A 25767-nucleotide genomic window follows, 5' to 3' on the forward strand; every position below is an offset into this window, starting at 1 on the left:
GCGAGCGCGACCGCGGCTCATTCCCTGCTCAATTTTCACTCTCTAACAGGCAATCTCCTGATGTCTCCCACAGGTCCTCCTGTAGAAATCAGAGCAGCATCTGAGCTGGAATCTGGGTTGCTCGGCTCCTCAGTCAAAACCTGCTCATGTATCATTTTGCACAATCCAAATATTCTCAGCGCTTCCCACATCTGCAAGTGCTCCCCAGGATTAGATGAGGATCACGTTAAAATGGCCACATCCAGTTTAAGAAATCAGCAGTGCAGTTGTGGAATCCATATGTTTTTGGCAGGATTATTATACCGCATGACAATTAAGCAAATTTGTGTATATATGATGATAATTTATTAATGGGGGGGGGGGGGGGGGGTATTTAATTATAACATGATTCATGATTGTTTGTTTCTACTCAATTTATTTATATATTTATTTATTCATTTTAATATATTATATATATATATATTTAATACACACACACACACACACAGTATATACAGTACACACATATATATATACACACACAGTCACACAGAGTATATAATATGTATATATATATATATATTAGGGCAGTCAATCATGAGTTATGAGTCACGAGTTAACTCATGATTAATCGCAGCTTAATCACACATTTTTATTTGTTCTGAATGTCGCTTAAATGAATACTTTTCAAGTTTTTAATACTCTAATCAACATGGGCATGGACAAATATGTATGCTTTATGCAAATGTACAGTATGTTTATTATTATTGAAACCATAGTCAACATAGAGCATGAACACTAGACATGTTTCAAAGGTTATACATGTTTTTCAAAGAACTTATTCATGTCTACACTATATTGCCAAAAGTATTGGGTCACCCCCTTCTAATGAACATGTTTGACTACTTTAGTAATATCTATGAGTACAGATCTTAATGTTTAAGCATATAATGATATTCTGGGGAATTGTGTGCTTCTAATTTTATAGCAACAGTTTGGACAGAACCTTTTCTATTCTAACATGACAGTGTCTCTGTGTATAAGACACGGTTCAAAAAGACATGATTGATTGAGTCAGTGTGGAAGAACTTGACTGGTCTGCAGAAAGACAAGTCCTGATCCCAGCTGAACACCTCTGGTGTGACTTTATATGCAGACCTTGAGCCAAAAACTCATCACCAAACACCAATGACTTGTACATAAGGGTACTGTTATTTTAGACACGTCCAAAACTGCTGCAACAGAGATGGAAATACAATTTTTAAATACATGAATTATGTTTCCATCTTTGTTGCCACAGTTTTGTTAGTGCCTTTTTCTGTTCTAGAGAAGGGGGTGTCCCAACACTTTTGTCCTTATAGTGTCTATACAAGTCATTGGTGTTTGGTGATGAGTTTTTCAGATATAATAAATCACACTCAGAAACGTATACAATTCGGTTGCACATAAGGGAAAGGGAAAGGGAAGTAGTGTGTGGCCAAGTATATATAATTAACAGTATGCATAACCATATCCCTCTATAACCTGCTGTATTATTCTGAATTATATATATATATATATATATATATATATATATATATATACATATATATATATATATATACACACACACACACACACTGCCCTCCATAAGTATTGGAACAGTAAAGACAAAATTGCTCTGTTGGCTGTGAAGTCAAGACATTTGCAAATATGATTAAAAGATGAATATGAGACAAAACTACAGAATGTCACATTTTATTATTAGCCGTTTCAACACATACATGTTTTACCAAATAAAAAGAACAGCACTTTTAGAGTTCATCCCACTCATTGATGTGAGCATAAGTATTGGGACAGCTGAACATAAGGCAGATATAAAAGATTAAAAGCTATTATTTAGTTGCAGATCCCTTGCACACAATCACAGCAGTGAGTCTGTGACCCATAGACATCACCAGACTCTTGCTCTCATCCTTTGAAATACTTTTCCCAGCCTTTAATGCAGCCGATTCCAATTGTTGCTTGTTTTGGGGAGTTTCTGCCTTTACTCTCCTCTCCAGCTGGTGAAATTCATGTTCAATCAGATTTAAATCTGGAGATTGACTTGGGCAATCTAAGACTTTCCATTTCTTTGCCCTTATAAATTCCTTGACTGAACTGGCAGGGTGTTTTGGGTCATTGTCCTGATGCAATATGAAGCACTTCCCAATGAATCTGGTGGCATTTTCTTGAATATTGGTAGGCAAGATGGTTTTGTACCCTTCCAAATTCATTCTGCTACTGTCATCATACATTAAGTCATCAGTAAAGTTGAGAGGGCCTGTTCCAGAGACAGCCATGCATGCCCATGCCATGACACCACCTCCACCATGCTTTACAGATGAGGCTGTATGCTTGGGATCATTGCAGTTCCCATTTTTTCTCCACATTTTTGCTTTCCCATCACTTAGATAAAGGTTCATCTTTGTCTCATCGGTCCATAAACACAGTTCCAAAACTTCTGGCTCACCTTTGTGCTTTTTTTGCAAACTCTAATCTTGTCTTTCTATTTTTGGTGCTGGTCAGAGGTTTGCATCTTGCTGTGTAGCATCTGTAATTCTGTGTCAAAGTCTCCTGAGGACAGTAGATTGTCAGAGCATCACCCCAGCTTTCTGGAAGTTGTTGGTGATTTTACAGACACGTCTTTTAGCGTTCATTTTCACAGCTTTTATGATTTGTCTGTCATCAACTACTGTTGTTTTCTCAGCCGATCAGGTCGTTGTTGGTTGCTGGTGTCGCTGGTGGTTTCCAAACTCTTGATTTCTCCATGCCCTTTGTTTTTGCTAGAGCTCTAACTGACTTCCTCTTTTCTTTTAGCATCCAAATTGCTTGCTTTTCTCTCAAAGTCAGCTCCTTCATCTTCATCCTGGTTTGTGTGTGTCATCATCGAATGCAAGATTCAGAATGCAGAAGTAATGTATATAACTGATACGACACATTCGCTGCTTTTAATATCTGAAGTATTAATGCAACAGGACACAGCTGATCACTTAGAAAGACCCGTGAGGAAACTGCTCCAATACTTATGCTCACATCAGATAGAGGGATGAAACTCTAAAAGTGCTGAACTTCTTAGCTGGTAAAACATCTGTGTTGAATCACCCAATAATAAATATATATATATATAGATATATATAATATAGCATTACAGTACTGAGAATATTGGCTTCACTGTCTTTAGACACTAAAGGATTCTTAACCATATTGCTCTATAACCTGCTGTATTTTTCTGTTGGGGCAAAGGTGTTTATCACAATCAATCTGACAAAGAGATCTGACAAGATCAATGGGTCTCGTGTGTTTTGGCTGGTTTTCAAACTCGCAGCTGGACCATAGATCAGCTGTCTACCTCTCAGATGAGGGAAAGTGATTAGACCGCAGTGTCCGCCGTGTATTTTAAGGGAAAACATAACGGATAGAGATGGGAGGACATTGATCAGCAGCTCCCTCCGGCAGATATACGGTCTTTACAGCAGAGCAGAGCACCGCTCATCGAGAGAGCAGACGTAACCTTGACACGGGAGCCGCTCCAGAGCTGGATGGATTATATATAGAAAGGTCTGTGACTGGCCGTGTGTATGTGTGTGCTTTTGGCCCGGCGTGACTCTCTAATCCCGTCTCTCACTGATGGATGGATGGCGATCTGCTCCAGTAATGATGCCAGCCACACCTCAGGTCGCCCACCCTCAATACCCAGCAAATGATGATAGGAATGAGCACAACATCTTTTCAAAAGAGAGTTGTCTTCAGAAAGCCTCGTCTTATTGGTTCGTGTGGTGATGTTACAGGTTTTAGAGCATTTTCTCCATGTTTTGGTAATTTTCGTGCTGAAGGTGCCCTGCTTTTACCAAGACAAATGGAAAGGCCATCTGTCTTTTGGCTCTCTTGTTCATTGAAGTGCTCAAGAAATGAGTTTGTTTACAAGTTGAGTTTTTGTAACCTTGGCCCAGTTTATCACTGTTACCCGTCTTAACGTGTTCAAACTTGCAATAGCGCTGTCACTACAGTTAAGAGGCCACATTTAATGTGCACCTAACTGTGATTCAACATGAAATCAGAGTTTACTGTTTACTTTCTTAAAGGGACAGTTCACCCACCACTGAAACATGTTTGCGATTATTATTTTTTTTAATGCACACTTTTGTTCCAAACCCGTAATGCTTTTTCTTCTGTGAAACCAGTTTCGTTATTAACTAAACTAAAACGTCTTTAATTGAAAGCTGAAATAAAATAACATATATTATTTGAAAACCTAAATATTTATTTATTTATTTATATTTTCTGCAGTATCAATTTAACTTTTAAAATATGCTGATTTATATATAAAAAACAAAAAACAAAATCATGCAATTATGTGTGTGTGTGTATAAATATGAATTATATCTATAAATAAAATAAATATATAAATGAAATCTATATACCTATATATAATTAAAATCTGCATATTTTAAGAGATACAACTTACCAAGATACTACAGTATATATGTATTTATACACACACACATATATATATATATATATATATATATATATATTTATATATATACACATTTAAAAAAGAAAAGCTAAATTTAAACTAACAGAAATGAGCTAATAGCTAATTAGAAATAAAGTAGAAACAGCTAAATAGAAATATTTAAAAAAATGGCAAAAGTACATAAAATTGATTAACTTTAATAAAAAAAATGTAACAAATTAAAATAAAATTAAAGCTGAAAATATAAAGACAATGTTGAGTCAAAATATTATTAAATACTTTAAATATTACATAAACAATGCTAAAATAACACTGAGTACAACACAAAGGAAGATATTTTGAAAAATGCATTTTTCCATACATTGGAAGTCACTTGGGTCCTGTGCTGTTTGGAACACAGTGTTCTTCAAAATATTTTATTTTGTGTTCAGCAGAAATGTTTTTCATTTATGGGTGAGCTTTCACTTTAAGAAAGTTAGTCTTCTACTGAATAAGTAGTGATTACAGTATAATTGAATATTCATAGGCCTACAATGAATTAACATGTTAATCCAAGGTGCCTAAAAGGGTTTGGGATGATTTATGTAAAAAAAAGAAGAAAAAAAAAAAGAAGATATTTAACGTCATTTGTGGTACTTTTTAGTTAGTGACAGTATCAGTGCCATTCTAGAAGAGCAAACGTTTGTCAGTGTAAGTGTATACTGTGTCTCCTGTGCTCTGTGTTGGCGCTGTTGATCAGAGTGTCAGACTCTGGCAGAATACAAACCAATTTATCTGTATTGACTAAAGCAAAAGCTGTTTGTTTGCTAGTTATGTAAATGTAGCCTGTAAGGGTGTTCCCAAGTTCCCAGTCCCAAGACACAACGAGGATTTCCAGAGCTATTCTGATGCATCACACTCTCATTCTCTGCTTGTGTATGTATATTTGAAATAATTATATATACACGTTAGGGGTGTAACGGTACACGTATTCGTACCGAACCGTTTCGGTAAGGGTCTTTCGGTTTGGAATGCATGTGTACCGAACGAATACAGTATTTATTTTATTTTTTTCAGGAAAATGTGCTGGTATAAATCCAACACAAGCACTGACTAGAGCAGCTGCGATCAGCTCCGGTTCCTGTGTCTGAGTCGTGATGCGCCGCAGACTTGTGCAGAACAACCTCCTTGATAGCAACCGGTCTGGATTCAGAAGGGGATATTCAACTGAGACTGCCTTGCTCTCAATTGTTGAAGCCGTAAGACTGGCAAGAGCAGATTCCAAATCTTCATTACTTACCTTGCTGGATCTGTCTGCTGCTTTTGACATGGTTAACCACCAGATCCTCCTGTCAACCCCATTGTCAAAGGGCATCTCAAGAACTACACTCCAGTGGTTTGAGTCTTACCTCAGATAGGTCCTTCAAGGTATCTTGGAGAGGTGAGGTATCCAAGTCGCAACATCTAACTACTGGGGTGTCTCAGGGCTCAGTTCTCGGACCACTTCTCTTTTCTGTCTACATGGCATTACTAGGTTCTGTCATTCAGAAACATGGCTTTTCATAATCACTGCTACGCTGATGACCCTCAACTCTACCTCTCATTCCATCCTGATGATCCGACAATAGCTGCTCGCATCTCAGCTTGTCTAACAGACATTTCTTGCTGGATGAAGGACAATCACCTTCAACTCAACCTTGCCAAGACATAATTGCTTGTGGTTCCATCAAACCCATTGTTTCATCCCAATTTCACCTTCCAGTTAGGCACATCAACCATAACTCCTTCAAAAACAGCCAGAAACCTTGGAGTTATGATTGATGATCTGCTGACTTTCTCAAACCACATTGCTAAAACTGCCTGGTCCTGCAGATTTGCTTTATTCAACATCAAGAAGATCAGGCCCGGAACATGCTTCACAACTCCTTGTTCAGGCTCTTGTTCTGCCCAGGCTGGACTATTGCAGTGCACTATTGGCAGGTCTTCCATCCAGTGTGAGTGTGTGTGAATGTATGTGTATACACACACACACACATATATACTACACACACACACACACATAACAAAATGATTGAGAGTTTTTTTTTTTTATTAATCTCTTATCTCAAAAGAACAAGAATTTTTTTTTTTTTATTGTATGACCCCCTTCACTAATTTGAGTTTCCTGTTGGAGGCTCAGCTAAGAGGCTTTCATGGTGTTTGAGTTCTTATTAAAGTCACTGGCGCAGAGAGGAGGTCTGAGTAACCGTAGATGAAGAGACGGCATCATGAGTGTCACGGGTTTGACTGACCGTCGATGTGCCTCTACAAAAGAACAGTTGCTGCTTCAGCACATTTTCATGTGAAATCTAACCGTCCACTCCTCCATCTGCCTCGGCTGCAGGCGTGTTTGCATGCGAGGCGTCTCATGTTGCAGCTCTCGTGAGACGGTGGTCTGTTCACCTGTCACACAGAGAATTCACAGCATGTTTTACAGCACTGCGAACGCTGCGGGAGCAACAGCAGCCTGTTTGCTTAAGTCGAGTAATTTATAGACACCTCCAAAAGAAATATGAACGTGACTGATATTTATAGAAGCAAATGCTAATTAACGACAACTAAAGGAGAGAATGATCATTTATCTTTCATTTCATGTGAGCCTCTTGGGTTTCTCATGATGAGAGTAAGATATAGATGACTGGAACAGGAAAATTTGTCTAGACAGACTTTCAATGTTGACATGACAAAACCTTACCAAAAAGTTTCCAAAAACAACTTTTTTTAAAGTGGATTATTTTATTTACACTGAACAAAATTATAAATGCAACACTTTTGTTTTTGCCCCCATTTTTCATGAGCTGAACTCAAAGATCTAAGACTGTTTCTATGTACACAAAAGGCCTATTTCTCTCAAATATTGTTCACAAATCTGTCTAAATCTGTGTTAGTGAGCACTTCTCCTTTGCCGAGATAATCCATCCACCTCACAGGTGTGGCATATCAAGATGCTGATTATTGCACAGGTGTGCCTTAGGCTGGCCACAATATAAGGCCACTTTAAAATGTGCAGTTTTACTGTATTGGGGGGGGGGGGGGGATTCCGAAAACCTGTCATTATCTGGTGTGACCACCATTTGCCTCACGCAGTGCAGCACATCTCCTTCGCATCAGGTTGTCCACTCCTCTTCAATGGCTGTGCGAAGTTGCTGGATATTGGCAGGAACTGGAACACGCTGTCGTATATGCCGATCCAGAGCATCCCAAACATGCTCAATGGGTGACATGTCCGGTGAGTATGCTGGCCATACAAAAACTGGGATGTTTTCAGCTTCCAGGAATTGTGTACAGATCCTGGATCCTGTGTTCGTTGTCCATAACATATGCCTGCCCATTCCATAACCCCACCGCCACCATGGGCCACTCCATCCACAACGTTGACATCAGCAAACCGCTCACCCACACGACGCCATACACGCTGTCTGCCATCTGCCCTGTACAGTGAAAACCGGAATTCATCCGTGAAGAGAACATCTCTCCAAAGTGCCAGACGCCGAACTGCAGTCAGGTCGAGACCCCGATGAGGACGACGAGCATGCAGATGAGCTTCCCTGAGACGGTTTCTGACAGTTTGTGCAGAAATTCTTTGGTTATGCAAACCGATTGTTGCAGCAGCTGTGGTGGCTGGTCTCAGACGATCTTGGAGGTGAAGATGCTGGATGTGGAGGTCCTGGGCTGGTGTGGTTACACGTGGTCTGTGGTTGTGAGGCCGGTTGGATGTACTGCCAAATTCTCTGAAACGCCTTTGGAGACGGCTTATGGTAGAGAAATGAACATTCAATTCACGGGCAACAGCTCTGGTGGACATTCCTGCAGTCAGCATGCCAATTGCACGCTCCCTCAAAACTTGCGACATCTGTGGCATTGTGCTATGTGATAAAACTGCACATTTTAGAGTGGCCTTTTATTGTGGCCAGCCTAAGGCACACCTGTGCAATAATCATGCTGTCTAATAAGCATCTTGATATTCCACATCTGTCAGGTGGATGGATTATCTCGGCAAAGGAGAAGTGCTCACTAACACAGATTTATACAGATTTGTGAACAATATTTGAGAGAAATAGGCCTTTTGTGTACATAGAAAAAGTCCTAGATCTTTGAGTTCAGCTCATGAAAAATGGGGGCAAAAACAAAAAACGTTGCGTTTATAATTTTGTTCAGTGTAATTCAAAAGTTTGAATGCGAAGTGACATACTGCCAAGTATGGTGACCCATACTCGGAATTCGTGCTCTGCATTTAACCCATCCAACACACACACACACACACACACAGGCGCCCGGGGAGCAGTTGGGGGTTCGGTGCCTTGCTCAAGGGCACCTCAGTCGTGGTATTGAGGGTGGAGAGAGCACTGGACATTCACTCCCCCCACCTACAATTCCTGCCGGCCCGAGACTCGAACCCGCAACCTTTGGATTACGAGTCCGATTCTCTAACCATTAGGCCACGACTTCCCCAGGAATGTGATTGGTAATGGTATCTACTGGTAACTGGTTGCCAATAGATAAAACAAATACATAAGTTATATTAAAATAAATAAAGACATAAAAGTTATATTAAAATAAACAAGTAAATGAGTATATAAATAATGAGTATTATAATGAGTATAAAGCATAATAATGTAACAATATAAACTAAAATATTTTCCAAAATCAGTGTTATTTTAATTTCACTTATATACTTATTACACTTTTTTATTAATATTTTTATTTTTGTTTTATTTCAATTTGTATTTTACTTTTTGAATTTTCATTTTAACATTATTTTTTTAATTAATATATTTTTTAACATTACTATTTACTAGTGCAGTTTTAGTTTATTTCCAGTTAGTAACTGCTTTGACAAATGCATTTCAGTTAGTTGCCCAAGCAATATTTCTAATGTTCCTTTAGATTTATTTTTTTGTCTAATATTTAAATTGCATTTTTGTTGTGTTATTTCAGTTAGCAAAAATATTTTAATATTTTTGGTAACAATAACAATGTTCTAGGTGACTGCTAGAGCATAGAAAGTTAGTTAATTGACAATGCTAATTGTTTAAGTTGTGTAACTTAGCTTAACTTTAAAATTTATAACTGTTCTGGTTATTTGTGGAAGCAGATGCTATGGCTGAGAGTTAATGATATTGTATATATACGTTTTATAGCGAAATGAAAAATAATTTTCAACTGGATTTCTCATCATAAGACAAAGAACAAAACAACACTGGCTAATTAAATCAAAATCTGCCTCAAAGCCACATATGCTCGGAAAGTCACATGACTGCAGGTGGTTCCTCTCTAATTGCTATAATTCGTATCAGACTCCTTTTATATGAGAAAACGTGAGTCATAATCATTTTTCATTTGTTCCACAGATGTCTTTATTTATAACCGCACTTTCATCGAGCGAGTCTCTGCCTCGTATAATTAGTTCCTTCCTGTACGCGGCTGTAAAAGTCTCATTAAAGAAGAGGCAGAAGTGTCCTGATAACACTCTCCCTCCGTGTAATTAATTGTGTTCCCCAGCAGACAATGAACCGCCCGCTTCTGAGTGAATATCCGCTCGCCGGCCATCTGCTTTAACGCAGCGCTGTGGATCATCAGAATTTATGTGGAAAAACATCTACTAATACATTTAAGCCCATATTCATTATATAACTGTAACTTGAATATGTTGTGGTCAACAGCTAATATAATAAAAAATTGGGCCTGTGTCCAAATAAATATGGACCTAACTACACACACGCACACACACGCGCACACACACACAATATGTATATGCAAACAAATATTGAATACACACACACAAACCTACACCCTAATGTTGTAGATGTTGTATCACTTTTAAAACATGCTGATTTCTGATTTAAATTAAAATCTTTGCAATAGAGTAATGTGACTTTTAAAATAATAATACAAAAAATTAGGAAACACTTTACAATGTGTCATTTATTAACATTAGCTAATGTATTAAGTAACATGAATAAACAATGAACAATGCATTTATTACACTATTTATAAATCTTTGTTAATGTCAGTTAATGAAAATACATTGTTTAATGTTAGTTCACAGTGCATTAACTAATGTTAACAAACACAACTTGTGATTTTAATAATGCATTAGTAAATGCTGAATTAACATTAAAATTAATAAACGCTATAGAAGTATTGTTTATTCTTATGCTTACTAATGTTGTTAACTAATGTTAACTAATGAACCTTATTTTAAAGTGTTACCTATTGAAAGGGTAACCATCCAAAACACTAGCAAGCATCCATAAAAACCCTAGCAACACTGCTGCAACCTTGACAGAGGCAAACTCATACTTTCATCATAAGTGTAAAAGAAGTTAAGGAAAAAATACCATTATAAAAAATATTATATGCATTGTATATGAAATGCTCAAGTAAATTTCTAAAGGGGGAATTTGAACATTAATTTTTCTGCTGATTTTTTAATGAGCCCTGAGAGGTGGATTATGATTAAAAGATCACAGAAAATGCCTACATTAGCAGGTCAAGAGTATTTTTCAGTCTATTTATTGACAAAATCAGCTGAATATATTTTGCATGAATGATAAACTGATGTTAATGGAAATCAGTCCAAGGTCAAAGTCTGTGATTTCCTAGAACAACTTGAAAAAAACCTCAATTAGACACAAGTGGAAAAGAAATCGCAGGGTGTCATCAGGCTGGCTTTGACAAAATTATCACTCACCAAGTGCCAAATGTGAGGAAATAAATTTACTTATAAATATGTATAAAATTAACACACCATTAGAATGTGTTAAAAAGTTAATTTTAGACTTTGTCTTCAATAACCTGTGCCAATGTCAGAACAGGAAATTATTTTATGGACACTTCTAATGTCTCCATTTTAAAAAAAATATTTTACCTTTACATGAGTGCTATTTTAGTACTTGACTATTATAGTTTTTATTAATATTTTGAATTAGTATACATTTTTATATTTTCTGTTGTCATTGAATTTAAAGTTTTATTTTTGAAATGTCTATAGCTTTTATTCATTTTTATTTAATTTTAAATTTTTCGTTTATTTTATATATATATGAAGGCAAGATTTATATAAATATTTATTTAATGTTTATTACATATGTATATATAAATATATACAGTAAAAATATATGATAAAATAAATATTATTTATAAATGATTTATTTCAAGCAAGTTGTTTATTGATTTAGTTTCAGCTTTTTATAACCCTGGTACACACAAACAGATGTTCTGTTTCTCCCATCTGTATGACAGCATAGTTAATATCTCATCCTCTCCTACAGCACAAAATTCAATCCGATCCAGAGATAAACAGATGTTTTCGATTGATTATGTTTCTGCAAGGATTCAAAAAACAGTCGGTATGATTAATCTTTCCAAAGAAACAGCTACAGGAGTCACTCCAGCTCCAACTGGAACAGACAGCCATCAAAGATGCTGAATTTCCGGAAATAAATACAGTGCTTGAGCAGCAGAGGACTGTTTTTATCATGTTTGGCTGAACCACAGTGGTTCATTGACGCAGAGGAAACTAACAGATCAAGAGACGCCCATTAAATGCCAGCTGTTGCCTCACAAAACACACTACGGACTTTAGAGAACAAAGACACTGCTATGATGAAGTTACAGTAGTCTACAGACTTTAGAAAGGCCGTAACCCGCCTTAATTCAAAATGATTACTTACCGTCAAGTATTAGACCTAGAATATCCTTCACTATTCTATATCTTTGTTTTATTTAAAAATAAAAATGTTCAAGATATGGTTCCGGCCTTGGGATTTCATCAGGCTAGACGCTCTATTGAATTTGATGTTGAAACAAGGCTGTGAGGCATATACTTAATGGCATGCACTATATAACAGTCCTAGATAATCAAGCGTTTTTTGAAAGGCGTTTCATCAGCTGAACAATTGGTATGTTGTTAAACAGCAGTACAATCCACTGAACCTACTTCAGTCCCTCGTGGCGTCGTTTTCATTCCTGTCAAAAATGACCCTGACTAATATCTATTGAGTGGCAAGAGACAAAGCGAGCTCAAATTAAAAATAAAAATACTGTAATTTGCGACCCGTCTTGTCGTTTTGGTGATTAACGGGGTCTGAAAATCTACTTCGTCGGAGTAGAAGTACAGCAGAGATAAAGGCACAGCGAGTTATCAGCTCTTTAATCCCATGGTGTGTTGAGTTTTCACGGTGGGACGCTCTATCTCAGCACGGCACAATGGGCCTCGCTTTGACTGTCTATAGACACGCTCCATTCATTTACAGCGGAAATCAAGAGCAACTACTCGTACTTTGGTCTGGTCCTCTGGGAAACCATTCAAAGATGTTCATGAAACCAAAAGCATTACAAAACCAAATGATTAGTATTATGAAAAAAACATGCCCCTTACTATCATTATTATTGCTCACAATTCAGGGTCAGTGATCTGGACTTTTTAAGATTTTTTAATATTAAGCCTCCTCTGCTCACCCAGGCTGCATTTATTTGAGCAAAAATATACCAAAATCAGTAATGTTGTGGAATATTATTACAATTTCAAATATGTGTTTTCTATGCGGATATATTTTAAAATGTAATTTATTCCTGTGATGCAAAGCTGAATTTGACTGCATACGGCATTACTGTTATTTTAATACATTTAATGTGTCCTTGCTGAATAAAATTTAATTCTTTAAAAATATTTATTTAATAAAAAAAAAAATTACATGAAAATAAAACAATATGTAGTTATTTGTCAAATACAAATAATTAAAGAATAAATGAAAGTAAGTTAAAATAATAAAACAAATACAAAATTAAATTAAACTTTTGAATTGTAGTGTAATTAACCGTAATTGTTTTTTTTCTTTAAACTTTTTCTTCTTTGGATTAACACGCCCTGCTGAATCATTCACATTAAGATCAGGAATGTGTATAAATAAAGTAAATGGAGTTTTTTAATTTCATGCCGACTTTATAGCATATACTTGGTGATCCATGTTGATGATGTTTTTAGCTGAATAGCGATAATCAAAACAATATTTCATTTTTGGTTAATGATTACATAACGTACCCAAAGCACATTCAAGTTCAGATTTAGTGCTTTAATTGGAGCAGTTGTGCATTTGGCTTTAGCGAGCATCACGCAGCATTGTGAGAGCGCCAATGTCATGACTGCATGACAGAGAAAATAAACTCCCTAGAGCTGCTGCTTACCCCTCTGCCCCTCGTTTTCACTCCCGCTCCTACAGTAATTTCAGAGCGAAAGACATGGAACGACAACTCAAATTGCGGGACTGTGGCTTTACGACCGGAGTCCATCATCAAAGAGCAATTAAAAAGTAAAAGTGTTGCTGATTGGGCTGGAACGGGGCACGCCATCACAATAATCAGCGTCCGTCGGAGGGCTGGACTCGAGGGGTGTGGTATTTCAAGACTGTGAAAGGTTAGGAGACGCCCGGCGAGAGCACGCCGTCGGCCACTGCAATTAGCACCAGGATTCAGTGCACAAATATGACATTTGATGAGCTGGTGTGAACATGTGGTGCAGATACACAAGCTGTGTTTGTGTATAATGCCGTCAAAATGAGAATTCCTTCGCCCACTAAATACAGCTGTCTCAACACAAGCAGTCTGCCATGGAGCTCAAATTCATGCATATTACAGAAAAACTGCAATGATCTTGTTCCTGTACTTGCTAAAATGCTTTAAAAATGCATGCAACATTTATTGTAAATACAACAGAGATGCTCAGCAGTGGCCGGAAACTTGATGCCAGACTTTCTTTTTTGTGGCATTAAAAAAATCCTTCCTAATTTCCAAATCCTAGTTATTTACAAAAATAATAACAAAATGCTTAAAATATTATCTACAACATATGATTTTTGCCTTGATTGGATGGTAAAAAGTTTTTTTCCCCTTTGGATTAATGCACAATGATGAATCATTCACAATTATATTTTAATTTCATATCGCCTTTAAAAATAGTATATGCAATGCCAAGATTATATCCAGAGCATACGGTTTATGCTTCAGATATTATGGACGCAACAATCTTGATATCAGGTTCATAACTGTGCTATTGTATTTGTACTCAGTAAAATGCTCTAAGAATAAAGCATGCATGCAACATTTATCGTACATAAAATGGAGATGCTTGATAACTTAATGCACAACTGGCATTAAAAAAAATAAATAAAAAATAAACTTTTGAACTGCCGTGTATCTACCCTCATTACAAACACAGTAATCAGTAACTGCTTAGATTATTACCCAAATAATCAGACCTATGATTTTTGGCTTGATTGGATGGTAAAAAGCATCTCTTTTTTCTTTGGATTAACATGCACTAATGAATTATTCACAATAAGACGAGGAATGTGCATTAAGAAAGTAAATAGAGTCAATTCTAATTTTATGCTGACTATACTGTATTTCTCTACTATACTATATTTCCTATACTGTGGAAGTCAATGGCTGCTGTCAACTGTTTGGTTACCAACATTCTTCAGAACATCTTTTTTTGTGTGTTCAACAGAAGTAAGACACTAATACAGGTTTGGAAAAACTTGAGAACTTTGGAAAACTTTTCATTTTTGGGTGAACTGTTACTTTAAGGATTGAACTTTAGCACAAAAATGGTCAGGTTAAAGCATATACATATATGTGACCCTGGACCACAAAACCAGTCATAAGTGTACATTTTTCAAAATTGAGATTTCTACATCACATGAAAGCTGAATAAATAAGTGTTCCATTGATGTATGGTTTGTTAGGACAATATTTGGCCGAGATACAACTATTTGAAAATCTGAAATCTGAGGTTGCAAAAAAATTTAAATATTGAGAAAATCGCCTTTAAAAGTTGTCCAAATGAAGTTCTTAGCTATGCATATTACTGATCAAAAATTACGTTTTTCTATATTTACGGTAGGAAATTCACTAAATATCTTCATGGAACATGATCTTTACTTAATATCCGTCATTTATGGATGCATAACCTTGATATCAGGTTCAATGTTGTGCTAATGTAATTGTATTCACTAAAATGCTCTAAGAATGAAGAATAAAATGCATGCAATACTGAATGCAACGCATACAATACATGCAATATTTATTGTAAATATAATAATGATGTTCAACGGTGACCAATAACTTTATTTGCATCTGTTTTTTGGTGGCATTGAAACAAATAATTAAATAAATCTTATTGAGCCAAACTTGCATCTAACCCCAATTATAAACAACAGCAATCACTAAATGCTTAGATTATTACCTAGGTAATCAGAAGGCAAAAAGTGTCCCTTTTTTTCTCTGGATTAACATGCATGAATGAATAATGGAATATGCGTTAGGGGTGTAAATAAAATCACTTTTAATTTCATGCTGCCTTTGAAATAATATGTAAAGACTAGAGGTATATGCTTTAGACATTATAGATGCAACAACCTTGATATCAGGTTCAATACTGTGCTAAACTCTCTAAACACTCTAAGAATGAAGTTTATATTTGAATGGTAGTGCATCTATCAATTATAAACAATTATAATCGTTAATTGCGTTAATACTTATGACCTATTATTTTTGCCCTGAATGAATGGTAAAAACTTTTGATTTTCCCTTTGGACTGATGTGCACTGATGAATCATTTACATGAAGGCCAGGAATGTGCATTAAGACAGTAAATAGAAAAAGTAAATAAAGCATATCCTTGCATACATTTTAGACATTATGGATGAAACAACCTTGATATCAGGTTCAATATTGTGCTAATTGTGCTCACTAAAATGCTCTAGGAATTCAGTATACATGCATTATTCATTGTAAATAAAATGTAGATGCTCAACAGTAGCTGCTAACGTCATGCACGCATTTCGGTTTTAGGTTAAATCTTACTGACTGCAAACTTTGGAACTTTAGTGCATATAACCCTTATAACAAATACAGTAATCAGTAATTGCTTAGATTATTACCCAATTAATACCTATGACTCTTTTTTTTTATTTTGGATTGATGTGCACTGATGAATCACTCACAATAAGACCAGGAATATGCATTAAGAAAGTTAATAGAGTTAATTATAATTTCCTTCTGATTTTAGAGAATATACTTGCATACATTTTAGACATTATGGATGAAACAACCTTGATATCAGTAATGCATTTACACGTGTTATAATGCTCTAAGGTTGAAGAATACATGCAATATTCATTGTAAATTAAACAATGGTTTAAAACACTCAACAGTGGTTGGTAACTATGCAAATATTTATTTCATGGCATTACAATGATTAAATAACACCCAAATAAATACTTGCATAAAGTTACTAGTCACAGCTGAGCATCATAATTTTTTTGTTTACTCCCTAAACTTGCACTAACTAAAAAAAATCACACTTGGCAATTAGAGAGGTGTGTATATACTCAATTCCAAAACCTACTGAGCTGCATCCACAGGGAGCGTTTTAAAACACACTCCAAAACATGATCTGCAGCAATCTGATGACTTCTAAGATGCCTGTTCAGCCAAAATCGAACATAAACATCACAAATATCCTACGGGGAGAATGCAATCTCAGAATGCATTGCAACAAGCTTTTATCTATATTCTAGGTGTTGTTTGTCTATTATTTACATTTGGCTTCTTTTAGGCTCATTAGTCATCAAATCCTCTGGAAACTCCACAGATGTTGTGAAGGCTTTAAATCTCACCGAGCACCAGAAACTCACAGATCATCTCAAGTTTACTTGAGTTCTGACATGACCAGGCAGCTGTCTATGTAGACAGTTTACAGCAAGGCAACTCACTGCGTTTCCAACCAGAGCCATAAAAAAAATAAGAGCGAATCGATGACAAACAGCAAGAGCACCTTGCTGCTGCTCCCGATCGGCTCGACGGCAGCCTTGAGACGCAGACTGACTGAAGACATCATGTGATCGCAGTACATGTCATGCTTAGGAGCGTGAAACAGCAGGCAAGATGGATGGTGGGCTATAAATTAGGAGTCAGCGGGGTGCAGTGGGCGGTCGCTCTCTCACACAAGCCCACTAACAAACCTCCACGCTCCTGTCAATCAGACCGAGTCTCAGCGGACCGTTCATGAGTCTCATTCATACTGCACACAATAATGGTTGAGCTCAGAGAAATAACCGGTTCCAATCTGATTATCTACACATTCAGAGTTTACAGGCTTTCTTTTTGTAGAAAACCATCATGATATTGATGACATCAACTTGTTTGCATGATTTTGCCTTTTGACAAAAAGCTGTTGAATCCAATATACTGGATATTTTTTCAACAGAATGCAATATAAAAAAATTCAAAAATAATAATAATTTAAAAAAAAAGAAAAATCCAGTATATTGAAAAGGCTGACATTTAAAATGACGCAATATATAGGCTACAAATATATACATATTTATTTATTTAAAAAAAATTCAATATTGAATCGAATATATTGAAAATATTCTGTATATATCTTGTATTTATAACAAATACATGAATAAAATCAAAATGACGTGTATATACATCTGTTTTTGAAAAATTATATTGATTATTTGTACATTTAAAATATGTATATATATTATTTTTTAATTCATTACATTAAAATAAATGTTTATATTTACACAACAATTAAATTTTTATATTTAAAATAAATTTATTACAATATTTTATGATTTTTGCCCTTTTTTAAAACAGTCCTATATATATATATATATATATATATATATATATATATATATATATATATATATATATATATATATATATATATATATATATATATATATATATATATATATATATATATATATATATATATATATATATATATATACACATACACACACAATATTGCCAAAAGTATTGGGTCACCCCCTTCTAATGCACATGTTTGACTACTTTAGTAATTTCTATGAGTACAAATCTTAATGTTTAAGCATATAATGATATTCTAGGGAATTGTGTGCTTCTAATTTTATAGCAACAGTTTGGACAGGACCCTTTTCTATTCTAACATGGTGTTTGGTGATGAGTTTTTGGCTCAAGGTCTGCATATAAAGTCACACCAGAGGTGTTCAGCTGGGATCAGGACTTGTCTTTCTGCAGACCAGTCAAGTTCTTCCACACTGACTCAATCAATCATGTCTTTTTGAACCGTGTCTTATACACAGAGACACTGTCATGTTAGAATAGAAAAGGTTCTGTCCAAACTGTTGCTATAAAATTAGAAGCACACAATTCCCCAGAATATCATTATATGCTGAAACATTAAGATCTGTACTCATAGAAATTACTAAAGTAGTCAAACATGTTCATTAGAAGGGGGTGATCCAATACTTTTGGCAATATATTGTATATTATAAAATAATTTTCATGCCAGTCATACAGCCTTGGCATTTGAGGGCATTTGTTGAAAAGAATTATATATAAAAAAAAGTTTGACTAATGGAACAGGTTTTTTTTTTTGTCAGAATAAGCTACACTGTGAAGCTCAGCTTTATGCTGATATAGTCAAAAGTCTGGCTTCACAAGACCAGAATAAAGAGCAGACGAGACTAGAATGAGCCGACAGAAGCAGTGAGATGGAAACTGGATGTTAGTGCCAGAAGAACGAATACAAATTGATTCTTCATGTCATAAGAGTGATTCTGGATGAAGAAATTAGTATATTTCAATATTCCCAACTATAAAACGGTTTTCAAATGCCAATATGATTTGTGTTTACAGCATCATCCCTTGTCGTTTTGACATTCTGTTCCTTTTAAAGCTACTGACTGTGTCACGACCTCAGTGTAACGGTCGATTATAGCTCCAGTCCACGGTAGATCCAATCTCCTCCATACATCTGTGCCACAGTCACCTGCCAGAAAATACTCCCTCCATACTTCAGCACAGATCCAATTATCAGATTGGCTTCCAGCACAGAAAGAGCTGACCACACACTTATCTTGAATGCCTAATGGCCTCCAATCAAATGTTTAATTCAAACAGCAGCTTTATTGCATGGTACCTTTCCACATTATCCAGGTTCCCGGCCACTCCGAGTCCTCCGATGGTGTAAAGCTTGCCGTCGTACACCACGCTGTTGTGCCGGCACCGCGGGACTGTCATCCGAGACACCAGATTCCAATTATCCAGCAGGGACATGTAGCACCACACGTCTGCCAGCGTGACTCCAGACTCAATGCCTCCTAAAGAGGGTACAAGCCCAAACAAATGAGTGCTGAAGTCTCCATTTACACCCTCCAACATCACACCTCTGTTAATACACAGCTCATGAAAAGACAGAAACACATAAAACAGCACAAACATCTCCCTCTCTCAAGGATTCAGCTTTAGCTGCTTCCAGAAACGTGCATCGGTGTCCATTTTAGTTTAGTTTAGAGAGAAAGAGAATTTTTTTTTTAAATAAAATCTAATAATGCAATAAATCTCAATGAATGTAATATTTTTATATGAATACTCATGTAATATAAACAAATCAATGCAACTTTATATTTTTTATTTTATATATATATATATATATATATATATATATATATATATATATATATATATATATATATATATATATATATATATATATATATATATATATATATATATATATATATAAAAATATTAATTATTATATTATATTTATTAATTTATTCAATCATTATATAAAAAGTTTATGTATATAAATACTTTAAAAAAAATTATTTAACAATTGTTTGTAAAAAAATTATATATAAATAAAACAATAACTATATTTAATCAGTTTATATACAAATAATAATATATATTTTTGTATAAAAATTATCTATATATTTTATTTTATAAAAATATATACAATTTTTTTAATTTATTTTACATTTAAAACAAAACATTTATATATAAGTAAACCAATACATCTTCACATCTTTAATACAACACTTTATATATTTTTCTCTGCATTAATTTCAATTTGTTTTTATTCTGTTCAAATTTTCTGTGGTGTGACATGCTAAAAACTTAATGTAAAAAAAAATGTTTAATAGTATTTTGCTATTTCTTTTTTATGCATGTGGATTTTGTGAGAAAGACTGCATGGAATATTTGTCGCATGCCAGGATCATTTAAAATAAAAATACATACCATACAGCAACTAAGACATACACTTTCCTTTTTACCAATATAAAAAATGAAATTAAAAATCTTGATGTCCATGGATGTGTTCTGCACTACTCATATACAGTTCACTAACAAATTGCTGCTGCAGCTTTAGAAGCATCGTCTTTCCTGCTCTATCGATTTTATCCTACTTGATTTGTGTGATATTTAACATCATAATTTGACACACAGCCAGTCGTAAAGACAGAGATGAGGAACAGCCATCTGCCTTCCCATCATCCCTCAGAGCGTGAGCTGCTAAATATAAAAGCAGACACCTGCGGGCGGCCACCAAACTGCAAGTGACACACTGTCGGCTTGATTACCTGACAGGTAGATATTATCCCCCGCCGATATGACGGAGAAGAACTCGCGGTTGTAGAAAGGCAGACTGGCCAGGGGGTACCACTTGTTGTTCTGAGGGTTGAAGCAAGTGACGGCTGTCAGCGAGCGCTGGTTCATGCCGATGACCTGGCGCCCTCCCACCAGCACGATCACCTCAGCGACACCTGCGGAGACACACGCAGAAACAAACACCTTGACATTCACAGAAATAACCTGCTCACCAGATTACACTGCGAGATGGACTGGGCCGCTCTGTTACTGGTGCAAGCTGGGTTTTTGTGATGGTTATAATGGGTGACTGCGATTTACACTAGCAGTCAAAAGTTTGGATAATAATGAAGTTTTTTTATATTTTTGAAATTAGTGATAAGGTAAGGCTGCATTTATTTAATCAAAAATTTTGAAATATTATTACAATTTAAAATAGTTGTTTTCTATGTGAATATATGTTAAAATGTAATTTATTTCCGAGTCAAAGTTGTATTTTCAGCATCATTACTCCAGTCTTCAGTGTCACATGATCCTTCAGAAATCATAATAATATGCTGATTTGAATTTCTGATTATAATCAATGTTGAAAACATTTGTGATGCTTCACATTTTTGTGGAAACCAATTATATGAAGGCATTATAGAAATCTTTTGTAACATTATAAATGTAATTACTGTCACTTTTGTTCGATTTAATGTGTCCTTGCTGAATTAAAGTAATCATTTCCTTCTTTAATTTATATAAATCTTACTTACCCCAAACTTATCATAGTTTCCACAAACATATGAAGCAGGACAACTGTTTTCAACATTAATAATAATTCTTGAACAGCGAAAAAGCATATTAGAATGATTTCTGAAGGATCGTGTGACACTTAGGACTGGTGTAATGATGCTGAAAATTCAGCTTTGCATCACAGAAATAAATTACATTTTAAAATATTTTCAGATAGAACACAGATATTTAAAATTGTAATAATATTTCACAAAAATACTGATTTTATGTATTTCTGATAAAAAAAAGCAGCTTTTCTGAGCAGAAGAGACTCATTTAAAAAAAACATTAGACTTACACTTTTGACCGGTATTGTATGTACAAGGGTTTATAAGGCCATGTGATGAATAACTGGAGCTTAATGCAGTAAATATGAAGCAGACAGAAGCCAACAGTGTACTTTTTGACATGCAAGTTCAACAACCAAACAATACATTTAAAAGAGCAGTTTTTGTTCAGAGCGAAATTATCAACAAACAGAAGCTGTTTTCTGATCAATTATGAATGTGCTTTCCTCTCTACAGCGCATGAAGTCTCTACACCGACTGCTTATGCCACATCACGGGCCTTTCATTCTGTAATTCATTTTATTCTGACACAAACACAAAAAAGACAAAAGAAAATGGAAAAAGGAATATCACAAAGAGGTAGCGAGAAAACATTTCATAAGTAAAAGGGATATAACAAGGAAAAAATAATAGCCTCCGAGTCAAAAACATGACAATTTTGGGGAGATAAGAAATGTTCCCTACTAAAAATGAGGCGTGACTCAACACAGACTGACAGAAAAGATCCAGAGCGCTATCAGCAAAGTTACAAGTATATTTCTATTTAAATAAAAGTACAGACTCGCTGGCATGACAAAGGCTTCAGGCTCCGTTATTCTGTACTAGCTGAAAGTACCCAACACGATCTTATCATCCAAATTAAAATTCATGACATACATCGTCTTGAAAAATGAATAAATAAAAGAAACAGTGGATCGGTGCAGAAAGGTTCAGGCCTCTGTAACGGCAGAAAATTAAATGTCATTGTTCGCATCTTAAAAAAGGTTTAAAAATACTCTTGCCTTTGATTTCAAAGGATCCTGAAATACAAAAATGAATGATCTCTGTGGACTTTTATTGTCTCTGTGCAATTCTTTTCATTACAGTTATTCAATAAAATGAACAAAGACTCATAGCACACACTGTATACATCTCTCTGAATTGCAGCTGCTGATAATGTCGTTTATTTCAATGTATCTGTCTGTTTTAGTGCCAGATTCCCTAAAGGAATTATGTAAGGACACAAACAAAAAACTATACTGAATGCAATTTGAATTTGTACACACACACACACACACACACACACACACACACTAAATTAAAATATTTATAATTTATTTGTTTTATATAGTATAGTCATGCACTTATTACATATAAATAAGAGATAATAGAGATATATATATATATATATATATACAAAATATATATATATATATATATATATATATATATATATATATATATATATATATATATATATATATATATATATATATATATATATATACACACACACACACACATTTTTTAAATATTTTTGTTATATATTTTATACAAATATATCTTTTTAATTTAAGAGACAATAGTTTACTTTTAACTATAGTTTAACTGCTAAAAAAGGCTACTTTCATGTATTTTATTAAGCAAATACATGAAAATACACGAATCTCTTTTTAATAAATTAGCTTTCTGCAGGCTGTAAAAGCACCAAGCAATGACTGTTGTGAATACGGTGGAATCTATAACAAGTCTCATTTGCATAGAAAGTAGACACATTTATGCTAAAAATAATGACAATAACATAATTTAAATACTCATGATGCAGCTCTATACCGGTGCTGCAGTGGATCGCGAATAAGATGCATGTGTGCTGAAACACGCACGCTAATATGACGCAACCAGCAGCGTGATATTCCTGCTCAAGCTCGTGTTCACAGGCATTTCCAGAGAAGAAAAAAAGCATTTGATTGGCACGAACATCTGCTCGTGTGGCAGCTCATTCAGCTGCACGACTGCAGGTTTCGTTCCCACTTCACACCAGTACAGCTTCCTGTTATGAGAGCCCCCGTTTCTCCCCACAAACAAAACCCCCTTCCCACAAACCCTCACTACATTACAGCAGCAGCATCAATCAAACGCCATGCGACAGCCCTGCTCATGTTCCGCCATCAACCGCATCACAGCATCCTCCAGCAGGTACCTGACTATCTGCAGCAACGCTTCTGCTTATACGCGAGTGTAAAAAAGTCCTGTCGGCTAGTGTTACCCTTTCTTATTTTAATTATCAATAAAGAAGTATTTGATTATCGCGATTTGAAAAACTGTTAGTAACAGTCTCACGCATACGCAACATGCAGGTTTCGTTTTGTGTGAAACCATGACTAAAAACAGAGTGCTGAGAGAGAAATTACATGAAAGAATGTGTGAAAGTTTCAATGGCATTTTCTTTTCATCTTTCCTCTGTGTAATGCCTAATAAACTAGTGTTTATAAGCGCAGCGCTGCTTTATTTACAGGAAATCGCTTTATTTCTGCTGTCCCATAGGTGCCACCTGCTGTCAGACAGTGGATTTACATTTTATTCAGTCTGTCTGCTGTTTGTTCAGACTAATGCGAAAACTGGATCAAATTTTTGTTGTAAATCTGTAAAACAAGCTAATGTGCAATTGACCCTTCGCAAAAACCCGGCCTCCTTAGTTACTCTTGCTACATGTTCTCATGCAGTAAAAAATAATGAATAATTTTGATCACTTTAGGGAACACAGATTAGGGAACACTATTTACTAGTTGCTTGTTAGCATGCATATTACTAGCCTATTGGATGTTTATTAGTATTTATAAAGCGTATATTAATGCATGACCATATTCTAGATCTCTTCATACTATCTCAATCTTAAACATAACTTACTGTAAATAAACAGCAAACGAGGATTAGTTTATTGAGGGAAAACTCAATATGTTTCAAACTCAAGAGCGCCTCTCTCATCTTGTGTTATTGCAGCGTGGCTGGGATCAGGGCCCGGGGTCCGTGCCCTTCAGCCAGCCTCATGATCTCCCGTGGAGTATGGGACCCCGCAGCGCTCAGGGTCTTCGTGCTGACTGTGGCATTAGAGACTCAAGCAGCAGGAGGTCCGCCGCTGATCGCCCCACCTCTGCCCCGCTCGAAAACACAGTAATGGATTATGACATGAAAAGAATTCAAGGAGCTTTCTGAATTTAGATTTTCCCCAAGACCCTTCAAACATATTTAGAAAAGAAGCTTTGTAGCATGTAGCATTTAGCATTAGTCTATTTCATTTCTTAACACATGATTTCTGATTAAAGAAAAATAAAATACAACCTTTCTTCAAAATGCAATTTATCACCTGTAAAATGACTTTTCTTTTCATATGACATCAAAAATCCTTGAATTTTCATGATCTAATAAATCCCAAAAGGATAAAAATCAAGCCCCATTCTACTTTTTTGTTGTTGTTGTTAAACATTAAAAAACAAACAAAAACACAATACTGATCAAATTAAGTTTGGGTTTTAAAAGAAGTCTTTTCTGCTCACCAAGGCTGCATCTATTTGATCAAAACTACAGTAAAAATAGTAATATTGTGAAATATTATTAGAATTTAAAATAGCATTTTTCTATGTGAATAATTGTAATATGCAATTTATTCCTGTGATGCAAAGCAGAATTTTCAGTCTTCAGTGTACATAATTGCAGCATAATTGCATCTCTTGGATTGTATTTTGAATTATGTGACAAAAATGAGCTGTGAATGATTTCAGATAATAATTCAACTGACAAAAGACTTGCGTTCACAGTAAATGCACTAATAATGGAAAGCGTCGGCACTGGAAATAAACATTTAAAATATGCAACAATCACACTGTTTCACAATTATAATTGCAGCATTTACAAACTACGTTACAGCATGACAATAACCAGTCTTTTGTGTCATGTCATGACCAAACAACAAAATAAACCTAGTTCTTTCCACTTGGATGGGTGCTGCTG

The 25767-nt window shown here is 35.3% G+C and overlaps 1 protein-coding gene across 1 annotated transcript in view; it reads right to left on the bottom strand.

Moving 5' to 3' along the window:
* Positions 1 to 25767, bottom strand: part of LOC306850224 (kelch-like protein 29) — a 122055-nt gene that overhangs the window by 17241 nt on the left and 79047 nt on the right. Inside the window, exons 10-11 of the mRNA XM_079385733.1 lie at positions 20929 to 21111; positions 19482 to 19662 (exon numbers count right to left, since the gene is read on the bottom strand). Of these exons, the coding sequence (XP_079241859.1) occupies positions 19482 to 19662; positions 20929 to 21111 (364 nt within the window). The remainder of the gene's footprint in view (positions 1 to 19481; positions 19663 to 20928; positions 21112 to 25767) is intronic.

The sequence above is a fragment of the Barbus barbus genome, assembly GCF_936440315.1.
Source record: "Barbus barbus genome assembly, chromosome: 30".
Classification (NCBI taxonomy): Eukaryota; Metazoa; Chordata; class Actinopteri; order Cypriniformes; family Cyprinidae; genus Barbus; species Barbus barbus.